This window comes from Ranitomeya imitator, chromosome 9, assembly GCF_032444005.1.
Source record: "Ranitomeya imitator isolate aRanImi1 chromosome 9, aRanImi1.pri, whole genome shotgun sequence".
Taxonomy (NCBI): domain Eukaryota; kingdom Metazoa; phylum Chordata; class Amphibia; order Anura; family Dendrobatidae; genus Ranitomeya; species Ranitomeya imitator.
The window spans coordinates 131,964,024-131,989,701 of NC_091290.1; the positions used below are offsets into that span (position 1 = coordinate 131,964,024).

Consider the following 25,678-nt stretch of genomic DNA (forward strand, 5'->3'; position numbering starts at 1 on the left):
GCCGTCCAGTGTGGACCTAAGGGACCTGGGAGCCTTTACATTTATCACCACTAGGTGGCGCTGATCTGATTGCCCCAGAGCTCTATTATAGAACTACACTATAGCCTTCTATGATATCGCCACCTAGTGGAAGAAGCAGGAAGTGCAGATTTAAACGTGTGGGGAATCTCAGTATTAGAGAAAAGTTAAGACTCTTATTTCTCACGAAAGATAAGATTGCACGGTGTTAACTTCTGGGCAGATAAATATTTTTATGTACCAGAAAAAAAGCTCAAATAATTTACATAAAAAAGGCAAAAGCCATAAATTAAGAATTGTAATCTGACCATTCATTCTGAGTGACGGCTCACGGCTTCGTCCCTGTTGGGCTGATTGAGAACACAATCCAGTTTATTTCACAGATGCCATGTTTAATAGTAGAAAAACACAAGTAACTCTGAAAACTTTACTTGATTTTTGGTTTTGTTCCGAGGGCAGAGCACTACCCGGGGTCCCGGGTGGGGTCCTGCCCTGCGATATTGCACATCGGAGGGTCCTCTTTGGTGTACAGTATTGATGCGAGGCACAGGCCGGTCCCCTCCAGGCGGTCAGGTAGTGTGCGGCGTTGCACCCAGTAAATAAAATAACTTTTTACAGTATATAAATAGCTCTTTATCACAAGTCATTCCAGAACTTTGGTCAGAAGTCCCAATTGATAAACATTACACAGAAGTCTTAAGAAAAAACTTCTCCCCCAGCACGATCCTCCGTGTGCGGCAGCGGATCTCCGAACATTAAGCAGCAGTATGGGCCTAGTGATGACTCTAGGGCTGGTCGGAGATCTTCATGGCGGAGCGTTGCTGCCCTCCTGTGGTGGCAGGAAGAGACTGCAGCAGTGTCTGAGGTTCTGGGTTTTAGAAGAAATGTTGACCTTGGCGTCTCGCTCTGGACAGGTAGTGTCGACTTTCTGCGCTCAGTCACAAATAGTTTTCCTTCCGGAGAGCGGATGGCGCTCCTCCTACTTCATGTCACATCTTTCGCGGCTCAGCGTCGCCATACTTAGTCCTTGTCTACCGTCCACTTGATCATGGTCTCCGGCGAGCGGTATAGGAAGATAAGCTTGGCGTACAACTCTTCTTCCAGCTCCAGCTCTCCGCGCTCCCGCACCACGTAGATGTCCTGACAAAGTTTCAGGATCTTATCCACACAAGGCAGCTCCTCAAACATGATGGAGTGCGAGATCTCGCTGAAGAATCCGCGCACAAACTTGCCGATGACCAGGACGATCGAAACGTACAGACCCATAATTCTGCGGAAGACAAAAAAGGCAAAATGGTAAACAGTGTGGACAAATCTGAGAGCTTCCAGCAATCTAAAGCTGCAGGATTTGGTGGAAGTCTGTAGCAACCGTCATCCTAACCATGAGGGAAGAGCGTGTGTGTGAACGAGGCCGCTCTTACCCGTATCCAGCCAGGAAGCCCAGGCTCGGGGGGCTGACCTTGTCGTTGAAGATCACCATTGGGAGGATGTTGCAGTCTCGCTTGCAGTCTTCCAGGTTGATCACCCACCACTCCACGAAGCTGCTGCTGGCGTTGCCCTCGCTGATCCTCTGCCGGTTCAGGTGCACGGTGACATTCAGGTAACTTCCCTCCTCATCTGCGCAAAAGAGGAGAACGGCATTGACTGGAGTGTTGGAGGCCGTACACCAGCACGGAGGAGATGGCCGTCAGCGGCCGGGCACCACGATATTGTGGAGCTGGCAGAGACATAAAACGGCAACAACATTTCATCCACTTTTAGAAGAAATAGTCACCTTTCCTTGTTGAAAATTACCTTGGAATAAATGCAGCTGGTTACACGCTGCGGGGGGTATCATCAGGGCGGCCTCCAAGTCATCTACCATATCGTATGGCCCATGTGACGCACCCCAGGTTTACACAGCAAAATATATATATATACAGATGCACAGCTCTGCTACATGCACATATACAGACACACAGATCTGCTACATGCACATATACAGACATTCACATATACAGACACAGCTCTGCTGCATGCACACACAGACACAGCTCTGCTAGATGCACAGGTACAGACACAGCTCTGCTACACGCACATATACAGACACACAGCTCTGCTACATGCACACACAGACACACAGCTCTGCTAGACGCACAGGTACAGACAGCTATTCTACATGCAAACACAGACACAGCTCTGCTACATGCACACATATACAGATAGCTCTGCTATACACACACACAGCTCTGCTACGCGCACATGTACAGACACAGTTGCCACACGTACACAGACGCAGAATTCTGCTACATGCACACAGCTCTGCTACACGCAAACGTACACACAGCACTGCTACACACACAGCTCTGCTACACGCACACATACAGACACAGCACTGCTACACGCACACATACACAAAGTTCTGCTACATGCAAACAGCTCTGCTACACACACAGAACGCTGCTATACGCACACATACTGACAGCTCTGCTACACGCACATGTAGACACAGCTCTGCTACACACATATATACAGACTGCTCTGCTACACGCACACGTACAGACACACAGCTCTGCTACACACACAGACCCAGCTCGGCTACACGCAAACAGCTCTGCTACACACACATACAGACACAGCTCTGCTGCATGCAAACAACTGCTACATGCACACATACAAACACATGCAGCTCTGCTACACACACACACACACACACACACACACACACAACTGCTACACATACAGAGACAGCTCTGCTACATGCAAACACACAGCTCTGCTACCCTCACATAAACACACAGCTCTGCTACATGCACATGTACACACAGTTCTGCTACACGCACATGTGCAGACATACAGTTGCTACACGTACACAGACGCACAACTCTGCTACATGCACACACAGGCATAGCTGTTACATGCACACACAGCTACACGCACACATACAGACACACGTAGCTCTGCACGCATATATACACACAGAGTTCTGCTACATGCAAAAATACAGACACTGCTCTGCTACACGCACATGTACACACGGCTCTGCTACACGCACAGACAGCTCTGCTACATGCACACAGACAGATCTGCTATATGCACACCTACAGACAGTTCTGCTACACGCACGCATAGTGACACAGCTCTGCTACACGCACATGTACAGACACAGTTCTGCTACATGCACACATACAGACACGCGCAGCTCTGCTACATGCACACACAGCTCTGCTGCACAGACAACTCTGCTACACGCCCACATAGATAGCTCTGCTACACGCACATATACAGACACACAGCTCTGCCACACACATATATACAGACACAGCTCTGCTACACGTACAAACACACAGCTCTGCTATATACACACATACAGACAGCTTTGCTACATGCACACAGACAGCTCTGCTACATGCAAACAACTCTGCTACATGCACACATACAAACACATGTAGCTCTGCTACACGCACACATACAGACACAGCTCTGCTCCATGCACACAGACAACTCTGCTACACGCACACAGACACAGCTCTGCTACACTCACAGCTCTGCTACACACAAACATACAGACACACAGCTCTGCTACATGCACACAGCTCTGCTACCTGCACATATATAGACACAGGTCTGCTACACGCACACATACAGACGCACAACTCTGCTACATGCACACACAACTGCTACAGGCATACGTAGCTCTGCTACATGTTTGGACAGCTCTGCTCCATGTATAGGAACAAGCAGCTAATACACTCACTCATGCGCACAGGCAGCTCTGCTACACACACACACCTGCCCTATACATTACTACATCCTGCAGTTCTTTATCGGGATATGTGTGGAGGCTGCAGCAGCAGAGCATTTGTAAGGCCTTCCACTTGATTAACTTAAGCAGCTTTCAAGTCATGTGATCAGTCACATGACCTGAAAGGTCCTGGAATTACTGTTGCAGAAGGTCCTGCAGCCTCCGTTCAGTCCCAGCAGCTTCCGCTCCTGCTCTGATCACATAGATCAGTGTATGGCAGCAGCTCTCTGTGATCGGGAAGGAAGCGGTGTCAGCTTTCTCCTCCATCACAGGAATCTGCCTCTGGACTATAAGAAGCACACAGTTTTTAATAAGAGTTTTTCTTGATAAAAAAAATGTGTCTTCTGTACTGAAAAATATGGCACTTAGCTGTTGGAATCTCCTTTTTTATGCGACAAAATAATGAAGAGGTGTGTGTAGACTGAATTCTCTTACCGGGCTGCAGCTGTTTCACAGGATTTGCCTCTGGTCCATTAGGGGCTCGGATATACTGTGGAAACAAGTAAGGGACACATCTGTGGAGAGAGGGGTTAGGTGAATAATTGAACATTTTTCATTCCCTTTCGATCAGTAGTCGGGTGCACAAAGCTCCGAGTATCTGAGCACTTACACGGGGGTGTCTCGGGTGCCTTCTAAGAGGTCGGCCAGCTGCATGCGCACCTCACTCCCCGGCTCCAGGTCCTTCGTGTGCTTCTCTGATGTGTGCTCCACAGTGCCCCCTTTAGCCAGATCCCTGGAATAGCCAGAATTTGCCATACATTTATCAGGCTTTTAATTACAGCAAGGGACAGATTTTGCCATTTTTTTATTTATCATTGATTAGTAATCCAGTGGTCCCAATTCATGAAACCTGGGTTTGTTCATGTTGGTCTTGATGAGGGGTCCGATTCATTGAGAGGGGTACGCCTCTGAGGCAAAGTTCATATTGAGGTTTACCCTACGTTCAATGTCACCGTCGGGGTTTGCATTTGATCCCCCACAAAGCAGGATTTGGCCATATTTGCCGATGGGGTGCATTGCCTAACGATGCAGACGGAGCCCATCTGTTTTCAGCCATACATGCCTACTGGAGGCGTTGCACAATTAATTTGTAATTCTTCAATATAGAACCAATTTCCCAGGTTTGATGTATATTCCCCTTTGCAGGATTTTATACAGAAAATGATGCAATGTGGCTGTCATTACTGTACTGAGTCCATGGAAGGTCTTACCTCTGGAAGTCCCATGTAAATCTAAGTGTAATGGCCGAAGATCCGTTCTTAAGCTCCTTCCTCATCTGCTCTCTGCTCGGAGGACTGATCCCCCATACGGAGCCGGAGTTCCCCTCGATTTGTGCGGTCACTATGTCCTCGTAGCTGTACAGTGTGATGAACTGCATGGCCGTCTGAAACAAGATAGAAGGCGACTTGTACATTGTTCCGCGGCATAAAGACCTGGAATATATTCTGACCAAACCGTGAGCGCTCACCGGCTGCCGAGCAAATTCACTGGTGAGCTTCTCGTATTCCTGGGGAGTGAAGGGCTGGATGGATTGTTGCTGAGCGCTCATCGTGAACAGCGGCTGGACGGAGAAAGTGGAAAAAAAAAACGCATTAGTAATAAAAAAAAATAAAAAAATACATTCACGTGTACTAGGGAAGAAGGCAGAGAATGGAAGAGAAAAGTGTGGGGAAAAAATACACCGTAATCTGTCTCTAGTTCCGTTACCCTTAGGACTTGTTCACATGCTGCGTTTTTTGCAAAGTGAACGAGACTTCAGAAATCTCGTATTTTTTCCTTGCACACAAAACCGCATCGTGTCAATTTTTTCTACATTTTTCACTTATTCAAATGGTGACATTCTTGTAGGCTGACCCGCAACATGTGAACATACCCTTATAGTCCTGTCCCTGCACAGACACCCAAACCCCATGATGTTTTTTTTGCCCGGTTTGCATACCTCATATCCTCCCAATTTGAAGGTCAGAGTTACATCAATCGGATGGTTGACGACTCCCACAACTGAGCGCACCAGAGACATAAAGAGCAGAGGAAACCAAATGATACAGATGAGGAACACGATGATGAGACCGCCCATGCCGTACTTCACCATCTTCTTTTTCTTCTGTCCTTTAGGCTGCGGGTATTTCTGAAGATGATAAACTTTACAGTAACTAGAAATCGATTGCAAAAGTTTACTGAACACTCACAATGTAATGAGAATTTCTCAAAGGGACGAAAAGGAAAAACAAAATTAAGCAAATGTGCAAATAGAATCGATTAAAGAAAAACAGTCAAAACAATTCTAATTTCTTCATTTTGCTTTTCCGTTAGGACAGTTAGAGAAATTTGGGGTGTCAAGTTTTCATTTGTCACGGATTTAATGTATAATGTAATATACAGGGGCGCCTCACAAAGCTAGAATATCATCAAAAAGTTAATTTATTTCAGTTCTTCAAAAAGTGAAACTCATTATATAGAGTCATTACAGACTGATCTATTTCACGTGTTTATTTCTGCTAATGTTGATGATTACAGCTTACAGCCAATGAAAACCCAAAAGTCATTATCTCAGTAAATTAGAATACTTTATAACACCAGCTTGAAAAATGATTTTAAAATCTGAAATGTTGGCCTGCTGAAATGTATGTTTAGTAAATGCACTTAATACTTGGTCTGGGCTCCTTTTGCATCAATGCGGCGTGACATGGGGGTGATCAGCCTGTGGCACTGCTGAGGGGTTATGGAAGCCCAGGTTGCTTTGATAGCAGCCTTCAGCTCGTCTGCATTGTTGGGTCTGGTGTCTCATCTACCTCTTGACAATACCCCATAAATTCTCTATGGGGTTTAGGTCAGGCGAGTTTGCTGTCAATCAAGCACAGTGATACTGTTGTTTGTAAGCCAGGTATTGGTACTTTTGGCTTTGTGGACAGGGGCCATTGTCCTGCTGGAGAATGACATTTCCATCTCCAAAAAGCTTGTCGGCAGAGGGAAGCATGAAGCGCTCTAAAATGTCCTGGTAGACGGCTGCGCTGACTTTGGTCTCGATAAAACAAAGTGGACCTACACCAGCAGATGACATGGCTCCCCAAACCATCACTGATTGTGGAGACCTCACACTAGACCTCAAGCAGCTCGGATTGTGGCCTCTTCAGACTCTGGGACCTGGATTTCCAAATGAAATGCAACATTTACTTTCATCTGAAAACAACACCTCGGACCACTGTGCGACAGATTAGTTCTTTATCTCCTTAGCCCAGGTAAGATGCTTCTGGCGTTGTCTATTGGTTATGAGTGGCTGACACAAGGAATGTGACACTTGTAGCCCATGTCCTGGATACATCTGTGTGTGGTGGCTCTTGAAGCAATAACTCCAGCAGCAGCCCACTCCTTGTGAATCTCCCCAAAATGTTTGCACGCCCTTTTCTTAACAATCCTTTCAAGGCTGCGGTTACCCCGCTTGCTTGTGCACCTTGTTCTACCACACGTTTTCCTTCCACCTATCTTGCCATTAATATGCTTGGATACAGCATTCTGTGAACAGCCGCTTCTTTAGCAATGACCTTTTGTGGCATACCCTCCTTGTGGAGTGTATCAATGACTGCCTTCTGGACATCTGTCAAGTCAGCAGTCTTCCCCATGATTGTGGAGCCTACTAAAACAGACTAAGGGACCTTTGTAAATGCTTAGGAAGCCTTTGCAGGTGTTTTTTGTTAATTATTCTAATTTACTGAGATAATGACTTTTGGGTTTTCATTGGCTGTAAGCCATAATCATCAACATGAACAGAAATAAACACAAGAAATAGATCACTGTCTGTAATGACTCTATATAATATATGAGTTTCACTTTTTCTATTGAAGAACTTAAATGAACTGTTTGATGATATTCTAATTTTCCGAGAAGCATTTGTATATTCCAGTGCAGTGAAGATCAGATACCAGCTGGCAGGTTTCTTGTAAAACGGAAAATCATGATTCAGACGTCACTGTAACAATTAAATGGATTTTCTGCTGCTATAAAGAAGGGTGTGTCTGTAAAAAGAAAAGCCATTTTCCGAATTTCTTTTTTTTTTTTTTTTTTCTTCTCTTCCTCATGAGAAAAAAAAAAAATTCTTGCTATGACAGAAAGCCGGCAGCCCTGGCCGTCGTTCCAAATTCCTCTAGATACGGTGACATTATTCTGTGAGCCAGCGCCATAAATATTCAGTGATTGTCGGCAGCGGGGTCACACCTCAGTCTGCGTTCTGGAGCCGCGTTACAGGAATTTAGGAAATAATTTCAGCCCTTCTGAGTAATGCAATGGATGCCGGCCCAGAATATATATATACTTTTTTCTTAGTAAGGTGTTCAGCTAAAGTAGAGGAAAAAATGAGGATTGTCTGATCAGTGCGTAGTATTAATATTCCCTGCACAGATAATGATGAGCTGTGATATAACCAAGGCTGAATTATAAAAAGGAGGACACCTAGAAGCCATGTTTGTTAGGGATCAGGGTTTAGGGGGATCCCTTCTGTGATGAAATCGTTCGTTGACATGAATTTTCATTCTTACCTTTTCAGTTTCACGACTGCACTTGATTATAAAGATATTGGCATAAATGTCCTCCACGCACATCCAGTTGGACAAAGAGAGGGTAGTGTCGGTCCAGACCCAGTCCATGACGGCCCGCAGCTCCACCAAGAAGGGGACCAGACGGAAGCTGCAAGAGGGCGGGATGTTATAGGCGGCAGATAGAGAGGAGCAAATGAATGTGCAGGACCCTGGTCAGTATTCAGCGACCCTCCTCCTACCTTCCAACGTCTCCGGTTCCTCTTGATTAGCCGGCTTCGTGTCGTGTCTGCCGGCTAATCAAAGGGGATGTCGGCAGGTTGGAGGAGATTCACAGGGATCCAGACTAGCGCCTATGGCGTAATGACCAGAGTCCTAGGAACCAACTTGTATATCAGTAGTTAGAAGATCTTACACTTTAAGGATGGCTTACCCCTGGAAGAGGAAAAGGTTAACGTGGTTGTACTTCTTGGTCAGGAAATTGCCTAGAATGCGGGTTGGGTATCCACAGCGGATTTGATAGGCAGACAGGGCAAAGTAGATGCACTTTACAAAATACCACAACTGCGCCACCGTGTTCTGGCTGAACATCCTGGAGAATAGAGAAATAATAATGTCATCAGGTTACAGCAAGACCAAGGTGTATAGACCCCTCACGACTTGGGCTTTACGCTGGAGTTCTTACCTTTCAGTAACTGCTGGTAGGATGAAGAACATCCAGACATGGATGCCAATGACCAGTATCACCTGGAAGATCAGCTTCCCAAGAACGGTCTTCCGAAGGTACAGAGCGCGATCGATCACCATAGTTGAGAACTGGATCAGAAGCATCACGAGGAAAGCCTCAGGGACCTGGTCGTCTGACAGCGACGAGGTTATATCAGCAGCGGCCGAGTGTTTCTGGAAGGAAGAAGAGATTCAGCTCAATGTAATGGTAATGTGGTCGCAAATGGCGATTTGGTAACTTTAACTTCGCAGCCACTTACCCCAAATGCCCAGAAGCCAAACACGATGATGACAAAGTCCACCACGTCAGCGAGGAACATAAGAGCATAGACATCGGTGGCCGCTCGATACTGTGTGTGAAGGATGTCGTGGAAGAAAGCCTTCACTGGTTTGTACACTCCCTGCACCCTACAACAGGAAATGGGGTTATGAGCCAACGTCACATTGTAGAATCGATAAGCAGGACCTGGTCTGACGCCCAGGACGGTGGTCTACCACACCTGGATGGGAGCCATGAGACTTAACCCTTACTTGGCGCACATGTGACATCAAAGAGCAGAGCTGTGGATACCGGGATTTAAGAGGCATTTCACATGGTCACAGACCACCATCATAGACTATGGAACGGGTCAAGTGAATAATAACATTTTAAATAGATGCCTCTCCTCTGCCAGCATCCCAAGACCTTACTGTAACGGTATGGCGCACATAGATGACTATGCTGTATGTTCACACATTGTATAGCTGCTCTGGATTTTCCTGCAGGAACTCGCATGCAGAAAATCTTCAGATTGATACAGTAACAGCACCAGCTCAGCAGACGAGACTCCATCAAATACCATTAACACGTTGCCGAAAACTTCTAAAAAAAAATCCCAAACTTTATAGCATATCAATTCTTTGTGCATTTCACATGCTGCAATGCAGAGGGTAAATCTGCATCAAATCCTCAACAAAAAATCTGCTACATGTGAACATGCCAAAGCAATTTTAAATAAGGCTATTGCTAGATTCTCGGTTCATTAATTTCTATCGTGAACATTCAGGTGTAAGTGGGATATTCAGCCAAGTACCCGCAAACCACTTACAGCCGGATGAAAAAATTCTCAACCTTCATTCCGACCATCTTCATTCTCACGGCCGCTGGCTTCTTTTTCTTCTTTCCTGAATCTTGCGGCTTTCCCTTTGTTGTGTCTAGGAGAAAATTGAATATTGCTTCAGAACCCTACATAATTATTACCAGAACTGATACATTACATTCGACTTGATTAGATATTATGGAAAAAAATAATAATTTATAGCTCTACGTGTATGACCATGGGAGCAGAAACAGCCATGGAAAGCCATGGTCTGAAGGGTCTGAGCATTAGAACATAAAATACACTGCTCAAAAAATAAAGGGAACATTTAAAATCAACACAATGTAACTCCAAGTCAATCACACTTATGTGAAATCAACCTGTCCAGTTATGAAGCAGCGCTGATAGTGAATCAATTTATCCTGCTGTTGTGCAAATGGAACAGACAACAGGTAGAAATGATCGGCAATTAGCAAGACAACCCCTATAAAGGAGCGGTTCTGCAGGGGGTGACCACAGACCATTTCTCTGTTCTCATCCTTTTTGGCTGTTTTGGTCACTTTTGCATTTTGTCATTGCTCTCACCCCAAAAGAGGTACTTAGCATGAGGCAGTGTCTACAACCAACAGAAGTTGCTCAAGTGGTGCAGCATGTTTTATTGTTATCAAGAGTGATATCTAGGGTGTGGTATTTTAGTGTTCCCTTTATTTTTTGAGCAGTGTATATACAAACTGGTCCTTCACAAACCCATAGGAACCAACACTTAACAGCCCACCCATAAGTAACTAGCACAAAACCCTGATCTCATTGGCACGGAGAGCGTCCCACCCATACCCACCTTTGTCCAGCTCGCTTGTCTGTGACTCTCTTTTCCGTCGACGCAAAGAGCTGGTGCTTCCCTTGGGATCTGACTCTTCAGACAACTGGATTTCTGTCTCACTTTGTTTTTCCTTCTGAGGTTTCTCTACAGATTCCAAATCCTTACGATCCCATAATCCATAACTCTGGGTATAAAAAAAATAAGTAATGACATACTGATGTATGTGAGGAGTTTATGAAACACTTGTGACAACCTCCTTACCATGAGCAGCGATCGATGGAAGAAAAGTGTCAGAAGTTGGATCAGATCGTATTTGATGTAGGAGTCGCTCTTCTCCAGGCCGAGGATGCGAGGAGGGAAAAATGGTTTCCCATCGTAGCGAACGAGAACGGTATCACTATTCCATGGGAAGAAACCAAACTGACCAAGGTATTTAATCACCACCATAATCTGCAGGATGAAGAGCAAGGCAAAGGTTCAAGGTATTTGATGGGATAACGCCAGTGATACATTAATACCAAACTGATGTCCGGCGTACCTCTGTATAAATTATAGCAGTCATCCAAAATCGCTTGCTTGGCCGGTGTATGGCCAGCATGGCCCACAAGAAGACCAGGATGGGGAGGAAGAGCGAGATGAGCGAAGCGCTCACCATGTTGTTTAGGATGATGATGAAGTAGCAGAGTAATTCAGAGTGAGCCGCCACCAAGTGATAGAGGGCAAACAAAAACCTTAATGGTCGACTCTGTGTCCTGAAGAAACGCTGCGAGTCGGAGAGTTCAGGGAACGTGAGCGGCCTGTCGTGTGGAGACGTGTAATATTGAGAACATAAGATTAGAAAAAAACTGGAAGAGAACAACACTGCGAATGTGACAGGAATGGCTGCATTATATAGCGGTGGTTACCTGCAGGCCAGCAGTTCGCTGGCAGTACGGGTGCGTCTTACTGGATGGATTTCCAGGGAGCCTTTATCTGATTGACTCTCCTCCCAGCCGGCGGCGGCAGACATCTGCTCCATACTGTTAGTGCGGGTGTTGTAGCCGGTACTGAGCGGAGTGATGATGTCTGTGCAGTCGGCCATGCTGCTGAGGCCCTCCTCTTCCTCACATCCGCTAGGGAGAAGAAGTCATTATGAGCACAAGGCCTATATCTTCCATTTATACCCAATGTCTAACTCTACGCTTACCTTGAAGCCATGCTAGTCTGTGAATCCACACCCTTATCAAAAGTAGTCCCAGCGGGTAGAGAGGAGGTGCCAGGTCCTTTCTTGTCCTTTTCATGAAGGGAGGAGAGATCCTTTCTAGTGACATCCTCACCCTGAAAAGGCAACGTGATTGATAATCACTCCATGGAGTAAAGAGTAACTATACTAATATGCCATAGCCATGTCAGAAGCTTTGATACACGGGGGTCCGGCTCCTGAGACCCCCACTAATAGCTGAAACAAAGGGGAAGATGTGCAGAGAGTACCTTCAGCTGTGATCGTCTCTACTCAGATAGACCGAGTTAGCCAAAGACTACAGACTAAAAGTCTTGAGTCTTTGAGGACAGATCACTGGGGGTCTCAGCATCTGAACACCCTCCTATGAAAGTCCATTTTACGCTTTAATGGATTTGTACATGATCGTAACCATTTTTTAAGTTAGAAAACAAAAAGGAGTGGACAGGGAATGACTACACAAGGTTTGCTTGTAGTCTGTTACCATGGAGACACCTAGTTCTTTATGGGAGCTGAGCAAGAGATTTCTTATTACCGTACTTGCTTCATTTTAGATGCATTCTTACCCTTTAAGCTGATGAAAGTGGCTGCGTTGAGTCAAATAAATTCTCAAGACACTGCTTTTATGGCAATATAGTAAAGGGATGTGGTGATAGAACGATTACAATTCTATTAATTATGTCACCACAAAATATGTTTTTACCTTGGACAAGTTTTGGGTTAAAATGTATCTCTCTACCCACAGTACAGTGGACATGTCCACATACTGCTTGGTCAGAGTACCCAGCCAGTCTATGAGACCATCCAACATGGCGAGAAAGAGGACCCAGAGGAACTTCAATATGTCGAGTATACGTTGTACCACGTTCCTTCCACCTGGAAGAGATGAAACAAAATCAGAAGAAAACACAAAATATGGAGCAAAACACAACAAAGCCTAATAAATCAACACGACCTTCTAGAACAGTCGTAAAACCGACATTTCAGGCACAAAGCCGGCAATTCCTGTAATAAGAGTTTGGGAAGAACTAATCCCACCAAATCTCTCACCCCCTTATAATCCGGCCTTAATTCAGGTTTAATCTCAGTGATATTTCAGTAAAAAGTGTTAATGGAAGCTTCTCGCTCGGTGACCTCATTTCTTCTCTCTCTCCAAAGACGCGGTAGGAGAACAGGTCTTAAAAATTAAGAATTTGGTGCAGAGACAAAGACAACAGTAACGGGCTCAAGATGGTATTAAGCAGTCGTGGTCACGTGTTATTCGTGGCTTCGGATCATGCAATGTAGAGAACGAGCTGACATGGTGGTGGGCGAGTTATTTATGACCGAATCGGACGGAGTAAATTCCTTTTGGGTAAAAAATTTTTGTTTTTGGCAAAGTCTAAGTAGAATCTTTACCTCGTATTATTTGGTGGGCTATGTACTGAAACTTGTAAGATGCAAGGAGGACATGTGGATTTGAAGATTACTCCTTATAGGCTTCTAAATACCTGCTACAGCCGACCTCCTTGGAATATAGACTGACTGAGGAAATTTTATGCTATACAATGAGTTGGAAAGGGAAGACGGAAGCAGAAATCCTGCAAATGGCGGCTTAGCCGGAGCACAATGCTCCAGTTCTGAAACCGACTGGTTAAGGTTATGTAGTCCTAAAACCCAGTTCTGAGAGATATGATACCGGAGACATCACCGCCCTCATATAACGTCCTGCTCACCCTGCTCCTCATCCAGAACCTCTTCCTCTTCCATCGCACTTAGTGGTTCCTCCTGGTTCTCGCTTGTGGATTCTCCTGCTTAGATCCGAAACAGCAAAGTTACTAATGAGACCTCAAGTAGCCATAAACGAGACAGATCTCATAGAGAATTGTAAACGTTGCGCTATTAAAACTGTTCACAACCAGAACAGTAAATAGAGGGCACATTATGGGCCCCAAACGCCAGATTTCGGCCTCATTCAGGCATCTATTCCCCCCCCCCTATATTAAAAATTAATGGACCGATTTCTATCGGTGTCCTGGATCAGATTTTAATCAGTGTGTCTATTTCTACCATCAGAATTTCATCAGTTTCTCATATACAAAAAAAAAACCTGATGGAAGTTTCTCAAGATTCTCTCCACTCATCTCTATTCTAAATGGGAGTCCTGAAGACCAGAGAGCGAAACGCCGGGCTCCCTCCAGAGCTCCCATTCATAATGAAGTATCGGTGCGCATGCCCGACCTCTGCTCTTCAGAGCCCAGTTCTCAGGGTTGGTGGGGGTCCCAGTTGTCAGAACCCTAATGTTTGGGAACTTATCTTCTGTCCTATGGATTGGGAAAAACTTCACAAATTGCTACAGCCCCTTTTAGTAATACAATTCGTCATGTTACCAGTTCAACACAATCTTGTAATGTCAATGTTTTTACTCAAGTTTGTTTAACCTCTTAGTCCACACATTTTAGGGTTATTTCATGAGTTTAGAAACTTGGCACAAGTGATGAACAAATTCATTGACAGAGTTCAATTTGCCCTCGGTTCGGTGCTATGTGTCTGTAGTTTTATAGCTGCACTATTCTATATACTGGCATCCAGCAAATAAAAGAAAGAAAAGTAATAGGAGGACAAATCTTTAAGGATCTTTGCTTGGAAAGCCTTGGAATAGGGTGAGTCAAGCTCTCACTGATGTAATATTGATGTATTTCCTAAGGATTGGGACATCAGGATAACTTCTTTAATCACCGAGCCCCTTAAGTGGGGTCCCAGGAGTCAGTGACTACCATTTTAGATAAATAAATAGGGCAAAATCAAATGAAATAGGTACCTTTCTCCTCTACTGAAGCTCCTTTCGTCATCAGTTGTCTCATCTTCTCTGTTTCCATCCTTTGCCTGTAGTGCCTTTTTCTTTCTTTCAGTGCTGTCTTAGCGCTGGTGAACCAGGCCTGATATGCCAACTACGATATCCAAGTGATGGAGGAGTATACAGGTCAGAGAGCCCACCAGATGAGAAACATACCCAAATATACAGGGATTGTCTCTGAACCTGGTCTTACCTGGAAAGCGCTCTGCTTGGGTGGTCTCTGCTCCTCCAGTGCCGACTCCTCATCTTCCTCACTGTCCGACTCAAACAAGTAATAATCTCCTGAGTGCAGAACTGTCAGGGACACAAAGAAAACGTATATAGGCAATAAGTACTGGGGGGAAAAAATTATTTATGCCTCCGAGTCTCTGCACACTGTATTGGCTTCCATTTCAATTGAGACATTTCCAATATAAAATTAAGCCGAATATATCCTAATATATCTCACTGACCTGTACATTTTAAAAGGGAATAGTGTGACACACTGCACTATTTTTGCTGTTAAAGCCACAGAAATGTCAACTGAGCGCAACCTAGTAGTGGTGTGTACAGAGCCTGAAACTGCAGGGCAGCCCCTGTCAGCAAACAAACTACTGTTACAGCCAAATTTTTCTGCACCCCATTTCCTATGTTTTTGTACATAGGTGAGTCGTTTGGCCTTGTTTCCATGTCAAAGCTATGGCAATTCTTCCATGACTACTACTTCTGACAAGATCTCTCTGAACAGTGGATGGATGTAGCTGGGTCCCAGTTCTGAGCTGATGGCACTGCTGGACATCTTCAGATTTGGAAGAGAGGTAAGCATGGTGTGACGTGAGACTCTTCCATAACCTCACCCACTTTTAAGCCTCCTACATAGCGGTTGCTCTGTCAGTTAATGACTGTTTCAACCTACATATGAAAACGACATTCATTATCGCCTGTTTGCTATAATTAGTTACTGATACACTTGACTATAATTCTATAAAATCCCAAACTTTGTGCAAGTGTGTCTAGAGGAGTTGAATCTTTGTTGCGGATTTAAAAGAAAAAGGGCAATCACACTAAATATTGATATGAAATCAGTTTTGCAATGTTTTTCTTCATAGTATACTTTTACAAGCAATTTATGATATATGTTCTTATTATTCTCATCTATTAGTAGGAAAGCAAGTTTCTTAGTGTATCACCTTGTGTTGTCCCTATAACTACCTGAAGCATGATCTAACCATGGACGGCTCCAGTGAATCTTCTTTTTAGAAGAGACCTTTTTACCACCTTCCTCTCCACCTGGAAATGAACAAAAGAAACTTTAATCAGTCTGTTTCCTCAGGTCACCAGATGTGGACATCTTGATATAAAAACACTAAATTTCCCTCCAAGCAGGAGCGTAACATTTCAAAAACGTATTCACCTGTCGATCCAATGCCACCTTAGGGACTGTACCTGATTTTTCCTGCTCCTTTTCACTTTGCTTCCTTCCTTGATGATAACGCTCCTGTTTGGCTCGAATTCTTTCCATTCTGCAGAGAACAATTGACGTCCATTAGTCACGCTGGTCCAAATGAGAAAGGAATCCATAATGAATCACCTCATTTTGTTTTGTTTTTTAATCCCCTCCGTATAATGAATACATGGAGGGGCTTAAAAAAAAAAGTTTATAATGGCAGCCAACGATGAGCTGTAGTCACTATCAGAATTTGCCACTGACTGATGATGTAATCCACGGATGGGTAATGTGACAGTGGGGCACGTGGTTATTGAAAAGCATTAAAATCCAGTGACGCCTTGGGGCAGATGGATATAAATGGGCAAAAAGGAAAAAACACTTTTTCTTTGCCCATTGCAATCAATTGCAGAGCAGTTTTTATCCGTGTAGTGATCATGAATAATGATTGGACGCTGTGGGTGACAAAGACAACTTTACAGCTCTCACCCTATAGATGGTAAATAAGGATGTATGTTGTCCATTGCATTGTCAGTATCTGTGCCGATATTGTGGCCACTTACTGTTTTTTGAGCTGACCAAGTGATCGTTTCTCTGTGTCTCGGCGGAAATCCATATTTTTCCTTATTCTGGCCATAAAAAGCTCAAATCCTCTACAAAGAAAAGATTTTTTTTTTTACATAAAAAAGATGTAAAATATCAATCTTTCTGCAATATTTTTATACACTTCGTATCAGGAAATCGATTTAAATCTGTTTTACATAGTATGCAGGGGAGAGAAAAAAATATCGGACCTGGAGGCCTGCAGGGAGGAAGCGCGGAGGTCAGAGACCACGTGCAAGAAGTAGGAGCTGAGGAAGACTCTTCTCTGCAGAAGAAGAAAGAAAAAGCAAATGCTGTCCCATATGATCCCAGCTTCTTCCACAGGCAGTGGGCAGTCATGATCTTTGTCGATCTCCCGGGCTAGAGACAGAAATGGGGGAGGTAGTAAATGACAAGTCAGACATTATTTTGACAAATACATGGCCGTAGAATGTTCCTTCTGATTTGGTCTCTACCTCTGACCTCTTCGAATTAACCTAATTCCTAATTAATTCCAAGAAATATTATCAACTGTGATACCAAAAATATAGTGAAAAAAATATATATACAGTGCCTTGTGAAAGTATTTGGCTCCCTGGAACTTTTCAACCTTTTCCCACATATCATACTTCAAACATAAAATTTACCAAATGTAAATTTTTGGTGAAGAAACAACAACAAGTGGAACACAATTGTGAAGTTGAACGATATTTATTGGTTATTTTACATTTTTGTGGAAATACAAAAACTGAAAAGTGGGGCGTGCAATATTATTCGGCCCCTTTAACTTAATACTTTGTTGCGCCACCTTTTGCTGCGATTACAGCTGCAAGTCGCTTGGGGTCTGTCTCTATCAGTTTTGTACAACGAGAGACTGACATTCTTGCGCATTCTTCCTTGGCAAACAGCTCGAGCTCAGTGAGGTTTGATGGAGATCGTTTGTGAACAGCAGTTTTCAGCTCTTTCCACAGATTCTCGATTGGATTGAGGTCTGGACTGTGACTTGGCCATTCTAACACCTGGATACGTTTAATTGTGAACCATTCCATTGTAGATTTTGCTTTATGTTTGGGATCATTGTCTTGTTGGAAGACAAATCTCCGTCCCAGTCTCAGGTCTTTTGCAGACTCCAACAGGTTTTCTTCAGGAATGGTCCTGTATTTGGCTCCATCCATCTTCCTATCAATTTTAACCATCTTCCCTGTCCCTGCTGAAGAAAAGCAGGCCCAAACAATGATGCTGCCACCACCATGTTTGACAGTGGGGATGGTGTGTTCAGGGTGATGAGCTGTGTTGCCTTTACGCCAAACATATCGTTTGGCATTGTTGTCAAAATGTTTGATTTTGGTTTCATCTGACCAGAACACCTTCTTGCTCATGTTTGGTGTTTCTCCCAGGTGGCTTGTTGCAAACGTTAAACGACACTTTTTATGGATATCTTTGAGAAATGGCTTTCTTCTTGCCACTCTTCCATAAAGGCCAGATTTGTGCAGTGTACGACTGACTGTTGTCCTATGGACAGACTATCCCACCTCAGCTGTAGATCTCTGCACTTCATCCAGAGTGATCATGGGCCTCTTGGCTGCATCTCTGATCAGTGTTCACCTTGTTTGAGATGAAAGTTTAGAGGGACGGCCGAGTCTTGGTAGATTTGCAGTGGTATGATACTCCTTCCATTTCAATATGATTGCTTGCACAATGCTCCTTGTGATCTTTAAAGTTTAGGAAATAATTTTGTATCCAAATCCGGCTTTAAACTTTTCCACAACAGTATCACGTACCTGCCTGTTGTGTTCCTTGGTCTTCACGATGCTCTCTGTGCTTCACACAGAACCCTGAGACTATCACAGAGCAGGGGCATTTATACGGAGACTTGATTACACACAGGTGCATTATACTTATCATCATTAGGCATTTAGGACAACATTGGATCATTCAGAGATCCACAATGAACTTCTGGACTGAGTTTGCTGCACTGAAAGTAAAGGGGCCAAATAATATCGCACGCCCCACTTTTCAGTTTTTGATTTTTCACAAAAATTTTAAATAACCAATAAATTTCGTTCAACTTCACAATTGTGTTCCACTTGTTGATTCTTCGCCAGAAATTTACATTTGGTATCTTTATGTTTGAAGCATGATATGTGGGAAAAGGTTTAGAGACTCCAATGAATGCAGACATGGAAGTGAGATGTCTCATGTTGCATTTTTGTTCTGTAGTTAATTTTATCATTCAGACATTTCTCTGGCACCAAATTCAGTAATAGTTGTTAATTCAAGAACGTAGTTGGCTAATAATTTGACTTTATGATTGCAATCGGTTTAGGCCTGTGATTAATTCTACGCTCCAGGCTTAATCGGCAGTACTCACGATTGTAGTAGTCCTTGACGGTGCACACCAGGCTGAACAGCTGTATTACCCAGCAAAAGTTGTTCTGCATTTGCTGGACGAAGACACAAGACAAGAGCTGGGAAAAAAAAGAAGAGGTGGATGAGATAAAAGAATAACAGCGAGATTAACTAAAAAAAAAAGGCAAAATAGCAACTCAAACAGCCAGCTAATCAGTGCATATATACAATTTCCATCCACTTTTACCATCGGTGTTGCACAGTTTTTCTAGAATTTGGGTAAAAATGAAAGGGTTTTTTTTTTTTCCAAACTTGATAATTTTTGAACATTTGCTGATTGTTTTTAACAAGCTTATTAAAACAAAGCCGCACACCTAGAAGTTTCTGGCTAAAGGGTTATTCTTACCGACAACAGATTCTTGGACAGTATGACGGTAATGTTATAGATGATCAGACAGTCCCATGGGACCAGCCTGGCTTTCACAGGCTTCTGGAGGAGTGCCATGCCGAAGAGGAGGAGGTAGAAGCAAGACATCAGGTAACCAAGTCCAAAAACGCTGATCCGAGTGGCTCCGGTGATGAACACAATCACCAAGACAAACCAGAAGAGGTAACGGAAAACCACCACCTTCAGCATGTCCAGATAGGACCTGTAATTAGAAATATTAGGGTTCACTTGACCGATGGTGTTATAGGAGAAGGAGCAGACTTTGCGCAATCACGTGTCCTTTAATACTAATCCACATGCAGCATTTTGTCATCTGTATTATTACCGCAAGTCTCAGCTGACCCGAACAAACAGCATTATATACAGACCTGATGCTGTTCGGTCAGGCCAAAATTTCCAAATACCCATTTACTGGGAGTTTTGCTTTACTGGATGACAGGTTAAGGATCTCACCGACAGTTGATGAAGTTTGGGGCCAAGTTGGGTCTGTCCCCGGGAAATTCTATCTGCTCGGTGTTCTCCCCGGCCACGGTGTACCACTCCTCCTTCTTTTCGTTAACAAATACTTTCCACTGTTGGGACACACACAGCAGCAGGAGAAAGTCACCTGAAATAGAAGAATGGGTCAACAATGTAAAAACAAAGAAAGTTGGAGAAGACAGCCTGGAGGATAAAAGGAACAACAGAAATTGGCAGAACTTCAAGGAACCATGGCCTCCTCCTGTTTTATTGGCTTGGACACTGAATAGTCAAAACTCACTGGTTACCAAGAGAGGGGCGGGGGAGTCCTGCTGATTTCCTAAATAAACATAGGCTGGACATGTTCTGTATTTGAGAAGGATGAAGGAACTACTGAATGAACAAAGTGGAAGCCGCAACGGCTCGTGGTTTAAACAGAACTGAAACATGCTTCTTTATTAAGTAAAGGATGTCTCCATTGCGGATGAAACATGCGAGGAAAGGGACAAGGGATTTAAGCAAAATCAGTATAAGTAGATAGAAAGGGTGGTCTAATAGAAAAGGGGTCTCAGATACCCTGCTCCGATGGTGCCATGAGTGACTTTTGTTTTTGGAACACGCATACATGTAAATGGAGCGTGCTTCACATATATGTCCAGTGCCCTCAAAAAATGTTGACATGTGAGATTAGGTGGCAACTCTGCTCTGAAAATAAGCAAAACGTCCACCATTTATGGTACATCTTTTGGATAGGTCATAGCGCAGAAGTGAAGTTGTCCAAGATATCAATGCCACTTCTGCACGGTCCAACGCAGAACATGATAGACCCGGAATCAAACCATAAGTGTTCTCGTGGGTCTACACTTTACCGACACTTGCAGAGCCGGGTGGGATGTGGACATTGACAGTAACAAGTACATTTTTGGTTACACTTTCAGAGACAACTTACTGATCAGGTTGGTGGCGTTGGGAGCAATGTAGAAGTCCGGAAGATACATCCATTTTATCAAAGCAGAGTTCACAGGAACAAATTTATGCCACCTCCAGGGATATTCTGTCAGTGAATTAATAAAAAAGGACACGTTGATGTATTCCACAGGATGTTTTATGATGCCGTACTGGCAGATGGCAGAACCGTTCTGATGGCAGAACCGTACTTACCTATGCAGAGCACAGGCGGCATACCCAGACACATCAAGTACTGCCAGAGGAGGAAGAAGACGAGAAACAAGCAGTACTTCGGCCACACTTTTGCTATCTTCGCTCTCTGTCGCCGGGTCAAGATTACAATCAGCCAGCAACCATGGAAGATAACCATTAAGTTCATACGCTGACCGATTACGTTCACGGTTAAGAGGAAACAGATCTGAGATTGCAAAAAAAAAAAAAAAAGATATAAGTACAGAAAAAAAAGTAGTCATGAGACTGAGCTGCGATAAGGCACAGCCATACCTCCAGGCCAAATTTATAGAAGAAATAGTTAATAAAATATTTGATGCAGTTGAGTAGACTCTGATCGAGATGTTCTCGCCACACGTCCGGGAACACAGTCTGGTTGCGCGGCACCTCCAGCTGATATCGCTTACGATAAAAGGTTTGATGGCGGTACACGATTGCCTCAAACGTCAGCAACCCAAGGACCTGCAAGTGATTCTGTGAACACAAAAATATGTTATAAAAATAAAGAAGTTAAAGTTATACAGAAATATGGACCAGATGTTTCAGCATGGTTCTCCGGAGATGCTCCTCAATCTGTGTAATGGAGGGTTATTTCAGTGTCCAAAAATTATCACCTATCCACTGATTAGGGTATAATTTTTAGACTGATATTGCAGAATCGCCAGAATGGGGCACTTCTGTACCTCTGGCCCTCCTAGTTAAAACGTGATAATGGATAGGTGATCATTTTTTGTCATGGAAGTATATTGGGAAAGTAATGTCTACTTTAGGATATATATTTATGTAAAATGTTATTTTAAGAGAAATAAAAAGTTCTATTCTAAGTTATACTACGGATGGGTACCTGGATGTATCCTAAACTGGGAGAACCTTTGCGAATCCCACACCAATTAGCGGGATCAACCGGTCCACGGTATAATACGGACTTTTGGATCTCTTCCTCCAGGAGATTGGTGCCGTTGGGAAGTGGCTAAAAGATAAAAAATTAAAAATGAGCTGAATCAATTATGTTGGATTTATTTATTACAGAAACATTAATATACAGCTTTTCAATATGGAAAACCAACACGATACAAGTGAGGAAACTTCTCTTTCCGCTTTAATTTTTTCTGAAGGAAAATTCCACCATAGTCTTGGTACTTCCGAGATGGAAATATTAACTTTTACATCATCTCCACCTCTGGGGTGCAGAATACTTGTTAAACAGATGCATACGATATATAGATTTGTGGTCTTTACTCCTAATCTTGGTGAACAGATGATTGAAGGGGCTCCCATGCCATGACGAGTACCATGCCTCCTACATTTTTTTTTAGCCGGCACAGTTCAGCATTCCCTTCAATAAGCAAATCGCCACAGGCATGAGGAGTTAAACCTCAAATCACGGGGGACCTAGGAACGGATCTGGTCGATCTATTGAGCTGAATTTCGGGCCACTGTGCCGCCATCGTCCCCTGTAGATAGAAGCGGAGTACAGCAGCCGGCACTCACCCGGGTGCAGTTCACAGAGTAGTCCTCGGGGCTCACTATAGTGAGCTGATACAGCATCTTACAGACAATGATTATGGACGTCCAGATGGTACAGAGGCAAGAAGCCATGTGATGGAAGCGAGAAAACGGAACCGCGAATGCCCACAGGATCACAAAGAGGAAATTCATTACTGTTACCTGGTGAAAAGACGACGTTTACTTGTACGGTAGCACCAGTGATTAAAAGATGTACAATTCTTTCTTATTAAATTCTGCTCACCTCCTGCAGGGCCACCCAAACGCTGTACAGGGCCACAAGCTTCATCACATGGAGCTCAAGTAGCCGCCACAGGAAAACTTGGACCTGGTGTAGAAGCTTCGAAAACTTGTAGAAAAGCACCGTGAGACGCTGGGCGACCAAATCCCACTTGCTGAAGGTCACTGACAAATAAGGAGGGGATCGTTAAAAGGGGTGCTCCCATCTCACTGATCCTATCTCAATATGTAGTAGGTGTAGTAATAATAATAATAGCAAATACATCCAGTTAGAAATGTAGTATAGTTCTTCTGATTCGCTATGTCGCTTACCTCATCTGCAGGGCATTGCAGTAGCTTAGGTATCCATGGTTACAACCACTCATGTGACAGCTGTTACCATGGATACCTTATCTACTGTAATGCCCTGCACATGAGGTAGGTGATAAAGCGAATCAGAAGAACTATACTACATTTCTAATTGGAGGTATTTGCTAATATTATTACACCTACTATATATTGGGGATAGGATATTGGAGATGGAAATAACTATTTAAATGCGTAACAGCAGCATTAAACATGTACAGAGATGGGCGTTATTTTGGCTCTGTACATGGGAGACAGTTGATCAGTATAGGTGCTGTGCTGGGTGTTTGACCCCCACCAATCTGTTATTGATGACCTATCCCATGGGTAGGTATATGTTACTCACGGACAGCCCCTTTAAATATACTGTGTAATCTTTATTCTAGCCAAACCAACAGAAGTGACTTAATCTAGATGCCAAAACTGAGCAGTTAGCCTTGTCACATTGATGTCAACTTATTTCCATAGTACAGAGGGTAATTCAGCACTGGCATTATACACCCAGTCTATGGGGCACTGCGCCAACCATACACACAGGTCAGTCATTGTCTCGCTGATACATCTGATCAATGATGGGTACAGTATACCCAAGGCTGTTATTTAGACGAGAGTATTTTCAGTCCGTATTGATGACGACATTTTGAGTCCATGGCACAATTCAGACGAACACCCAAATTGCAGTATCTGACAATTAAAATGCATAAAGAAACCTCTGGAAAGGAGACATATCACCATCACATTAAACATATGGGATTAATATTAGCTGGGGAACAGACAAACTAATTATAACTGGGGAAGTAGAGGGAGCTAACACTTCAACCTCCATTGAAGGAGGGTCTTCCTGCAGTGACCAGGTAATTACAGCAGGCACGGCTCTGGTAAAAAGACACCAAGACAGATTTGTTTACGCATGGGCAGGTAAGTACACTTCCCAGGCATAAAGCTTCCTCTGATCAAAGTATGGCTTCCAGACCTTTTGGAGCCAGTGATAAATGCTGGGGTTTGCATGGATCCGATATTTATGGGAGGTATATTTTCAGCATCATAGCGAACAGACGAACATAATGCATTCACTCACATCACCATAAGGCCTGCAGAACCTCTTTAAATTAATAATGGTCAGATGGATTATGATATCCATGCCATGTTTCATCTCTATAGACAGGTAAAATTGCGATAAAAGAAACAAGACTGCAATATCTACCTTCTCGGACCTAGCGTTCTCTCGATCGAGCGCTACTGGTGCCAGCTTATCTCTTAGAAAATGGTCGGTGCCTCCCATACGCATTAGACTGGCAGCAGAATCAGTCTAGGTCAGCGGCATTGGCCAACGTTGTGCTAGTGCATTTGTAGACCACACGATATACTGTAGTGCCATAAATATGTGCATTGTGTTTTGTCTCTAAACCCCTGATAATATATTGACTGGGATGGGGTGGTACGATGCTTATACTGGCTTTTTTCACCTTCAGGTTTAGTGTCATCTTCTGGACACTCATCCTCTTCACCTCCACTGGCCGAGGTTGCACCATCCTCTTCTAGGTTTGCTTCACTATCAAAAAAAAAAACGGATGACTTAAACTTCATTGACAATATACAACATGATTCTACAGAGTTAGAAAAAAAAAAAATATATTGTTTTTTTTCCCCCAGTGCCCCTCGTGCCAATGGGCAGTGTCTGGCATTGTAGTGGATCTCATGAATGGTGCCTGCTGAGAGTAGTAGTTTCCCAATAGCTAAAGAGTCCAATAGAAAGAAGTCCAATGGGAAAACCACGATGATAAGTGGCATTTCTGTATTTTTGATAATACCGCGATCGACATACGTTTGGCTATAAAACGTGCACTTTTTGGTGACCGCACCGATACCATCGGCTGCTTTCAACCGTTTAAACTGCTGTCAGTGGTAGACTATCACAGGATCCGTGGTAATGAGATGGCTCAAAAATATTTCCTTATCGAGTATATCTCAAAGCATTTCATCTTAATATTTAGCAAAGACCCGAGCCACGAGGACAAAGCGGGCGAGACTGAGAATGAAGAAACAAATGTGGTTTATGATGTTAATACATTGTAATGGACATGGTCTAATATGGAAATATATATGTATTTACAGTATATACACATGCAAGAT

General features: G+C 43.6%; 1 protein-coding gene across 3 annotated transcripts in view; it reads right to left on the reverse strand.

The window, feature by feature from the left end:
• Nucleotides 1-389: 389 nt before the first annotated feature.
• Nucleotides 390-25,678, reverse strand: part of PIEZO1 (piezo type mechanosensitive ion channel component 1 (Er blood group)) — a 167,996-nt gene continuing 142,707 nt past the window's right edge. For 2 of the 3 annotated variants that reach the window (XM_069738930.1, XM_069738931.1), the window contains exons 17-51: nucleotides 25,012-25,097; nucleotides 23,205-23,365; nucleotides 22,946-23,122; nucleotides 22,299-22,424; nucleotides 21,728-21,928; nucleotides 21,437-21,641; nucleotides 21,225-21,329; nucleotides 20,270-20,423; nucleotides 19,775-20,018; nucleotides 19,391-19,487; nucleotides 17,232-17,400; nucleotides 17,001-17,090; nucleotides 16,437-16,513; nucleotides 16,203-16,280; nucleotides 15,205-15,305; nucleotides 14,976-15,105; nucleotides 13,891-13,968; nucleotides 12,879-13,051; nucleotides 12,143-12,273; nucleotides 11,862-12,068; nucleotides 11,495-11,753; nucleotides 11,218-11,406; nucleotides 10,975-11,140; nucleotides 10,146-10,251; nucleotides 9,318-9,465; nucleotides 9,017-9,231; nucleotides 8,765-8,923; nucleotides 8,335-8,482; nucleotides 5,742-5,930; nucleotides 5,271-5,363; nucleotides 5,014-5,186; nucleotides 4,413-4,535; nucleotides 4,238-4,317; nucleotides 1,440-1,635; nucleotides 390-1,288 (exon numbers count right to left, since the gene is read on the reverse strand). In XM_069738930.1, the coding sequence (XP_069595031.1) occupies nucleotides 1,039-1,288; nucleotides 1,440-1,635; nucleotides 4,238-4,317; nucleotides 4,413-4,535; nucleotides 5,014-5,186; nucleotides 5,271-5,363; nucleotides 5,742-5,930; nucleotides 8,335-8,482; nucleotides 8,765-8,923; nucleotides 9,017-9,231; nucleotides 9,318-9,465; nucleotides 10,146-10,251; nucleotides 10,975-11,140; nucleotides 11,218-11,406; nucleotides 11,495-11,753; nucleotides 11,862-12,068; nucleotides 12,143-12,273; nucleotides 12,879-13,051; nucleotides 13,891-13,968; nucleotides 14,976-15,105; nucleotides 15,205-15,305; nucleotides 16,203-16,280; nucleotides 16,437-16,513; nucleotides 17,001-17,090; nucleotides 17,232-17,400; nucleotides 19,391-19,487; nucleotides 19,775-20,018; nucleotides 20,270-20,423; nucleotides 21,225-21,329; nucleotides 21,437-21,641; nucleotides 21,728-21,928; nucleotides 22,299-22,424; nucleotides 22,946-23,122; nucleotides 23,205-23,365; nucleotides 25,012-25,097 (5,284 nt within the window). In that variant the 3' untranslated portion in view covers nucleotides 390-1,038. The remainder of the gene's footprint in view (nucleotides 1,289-1,439; nucleotides 1,636-4,237; nucleotides 4,318-4,412; nucleotides 4,536-5,013; nucleotides 5,187-5,270; nucleotides 5,364-5,741; nucleotides 5,931-8,334; nucleotides 8,483-8,764; nucleotides 8,924-9,016; nucleotides 9,232-9,317; nucleotides 9,466-10,145; nucleotides 10,252-10,974; nucleotides 11,141-11,217; nucleotides 11,407-11,494; nucleotides 11,754-11,861; nucleotides 12,069-12,142; nucleotides 12,274-12,878; nucleotides 13,052-13,890; nucleotides 13,969-14,975; nucleotides 15,106-15,204; nucleotides 15,306-16,202; nucleotides 16,281-16,436; nucleotides 16,514-17,000; nucleotides 17,091-17,231; nucleotides 17,401-19,390; nucleotides 19,488-19,774; nucleotides 20,019-20,269; nucleotides 20,424-21,224; nucleotides 21,330-21,436; nucleotides 21,642-21,727; nucleotides 21,929-22,298; nucleotides 22,425-22,945; nucleotides 23,123-23,204; nucleotides 23,366-25,011; nucleotides 25,098-25,678) is intronic. The other variant, XM_069738932.1, reaches the window with a different exon arrangement.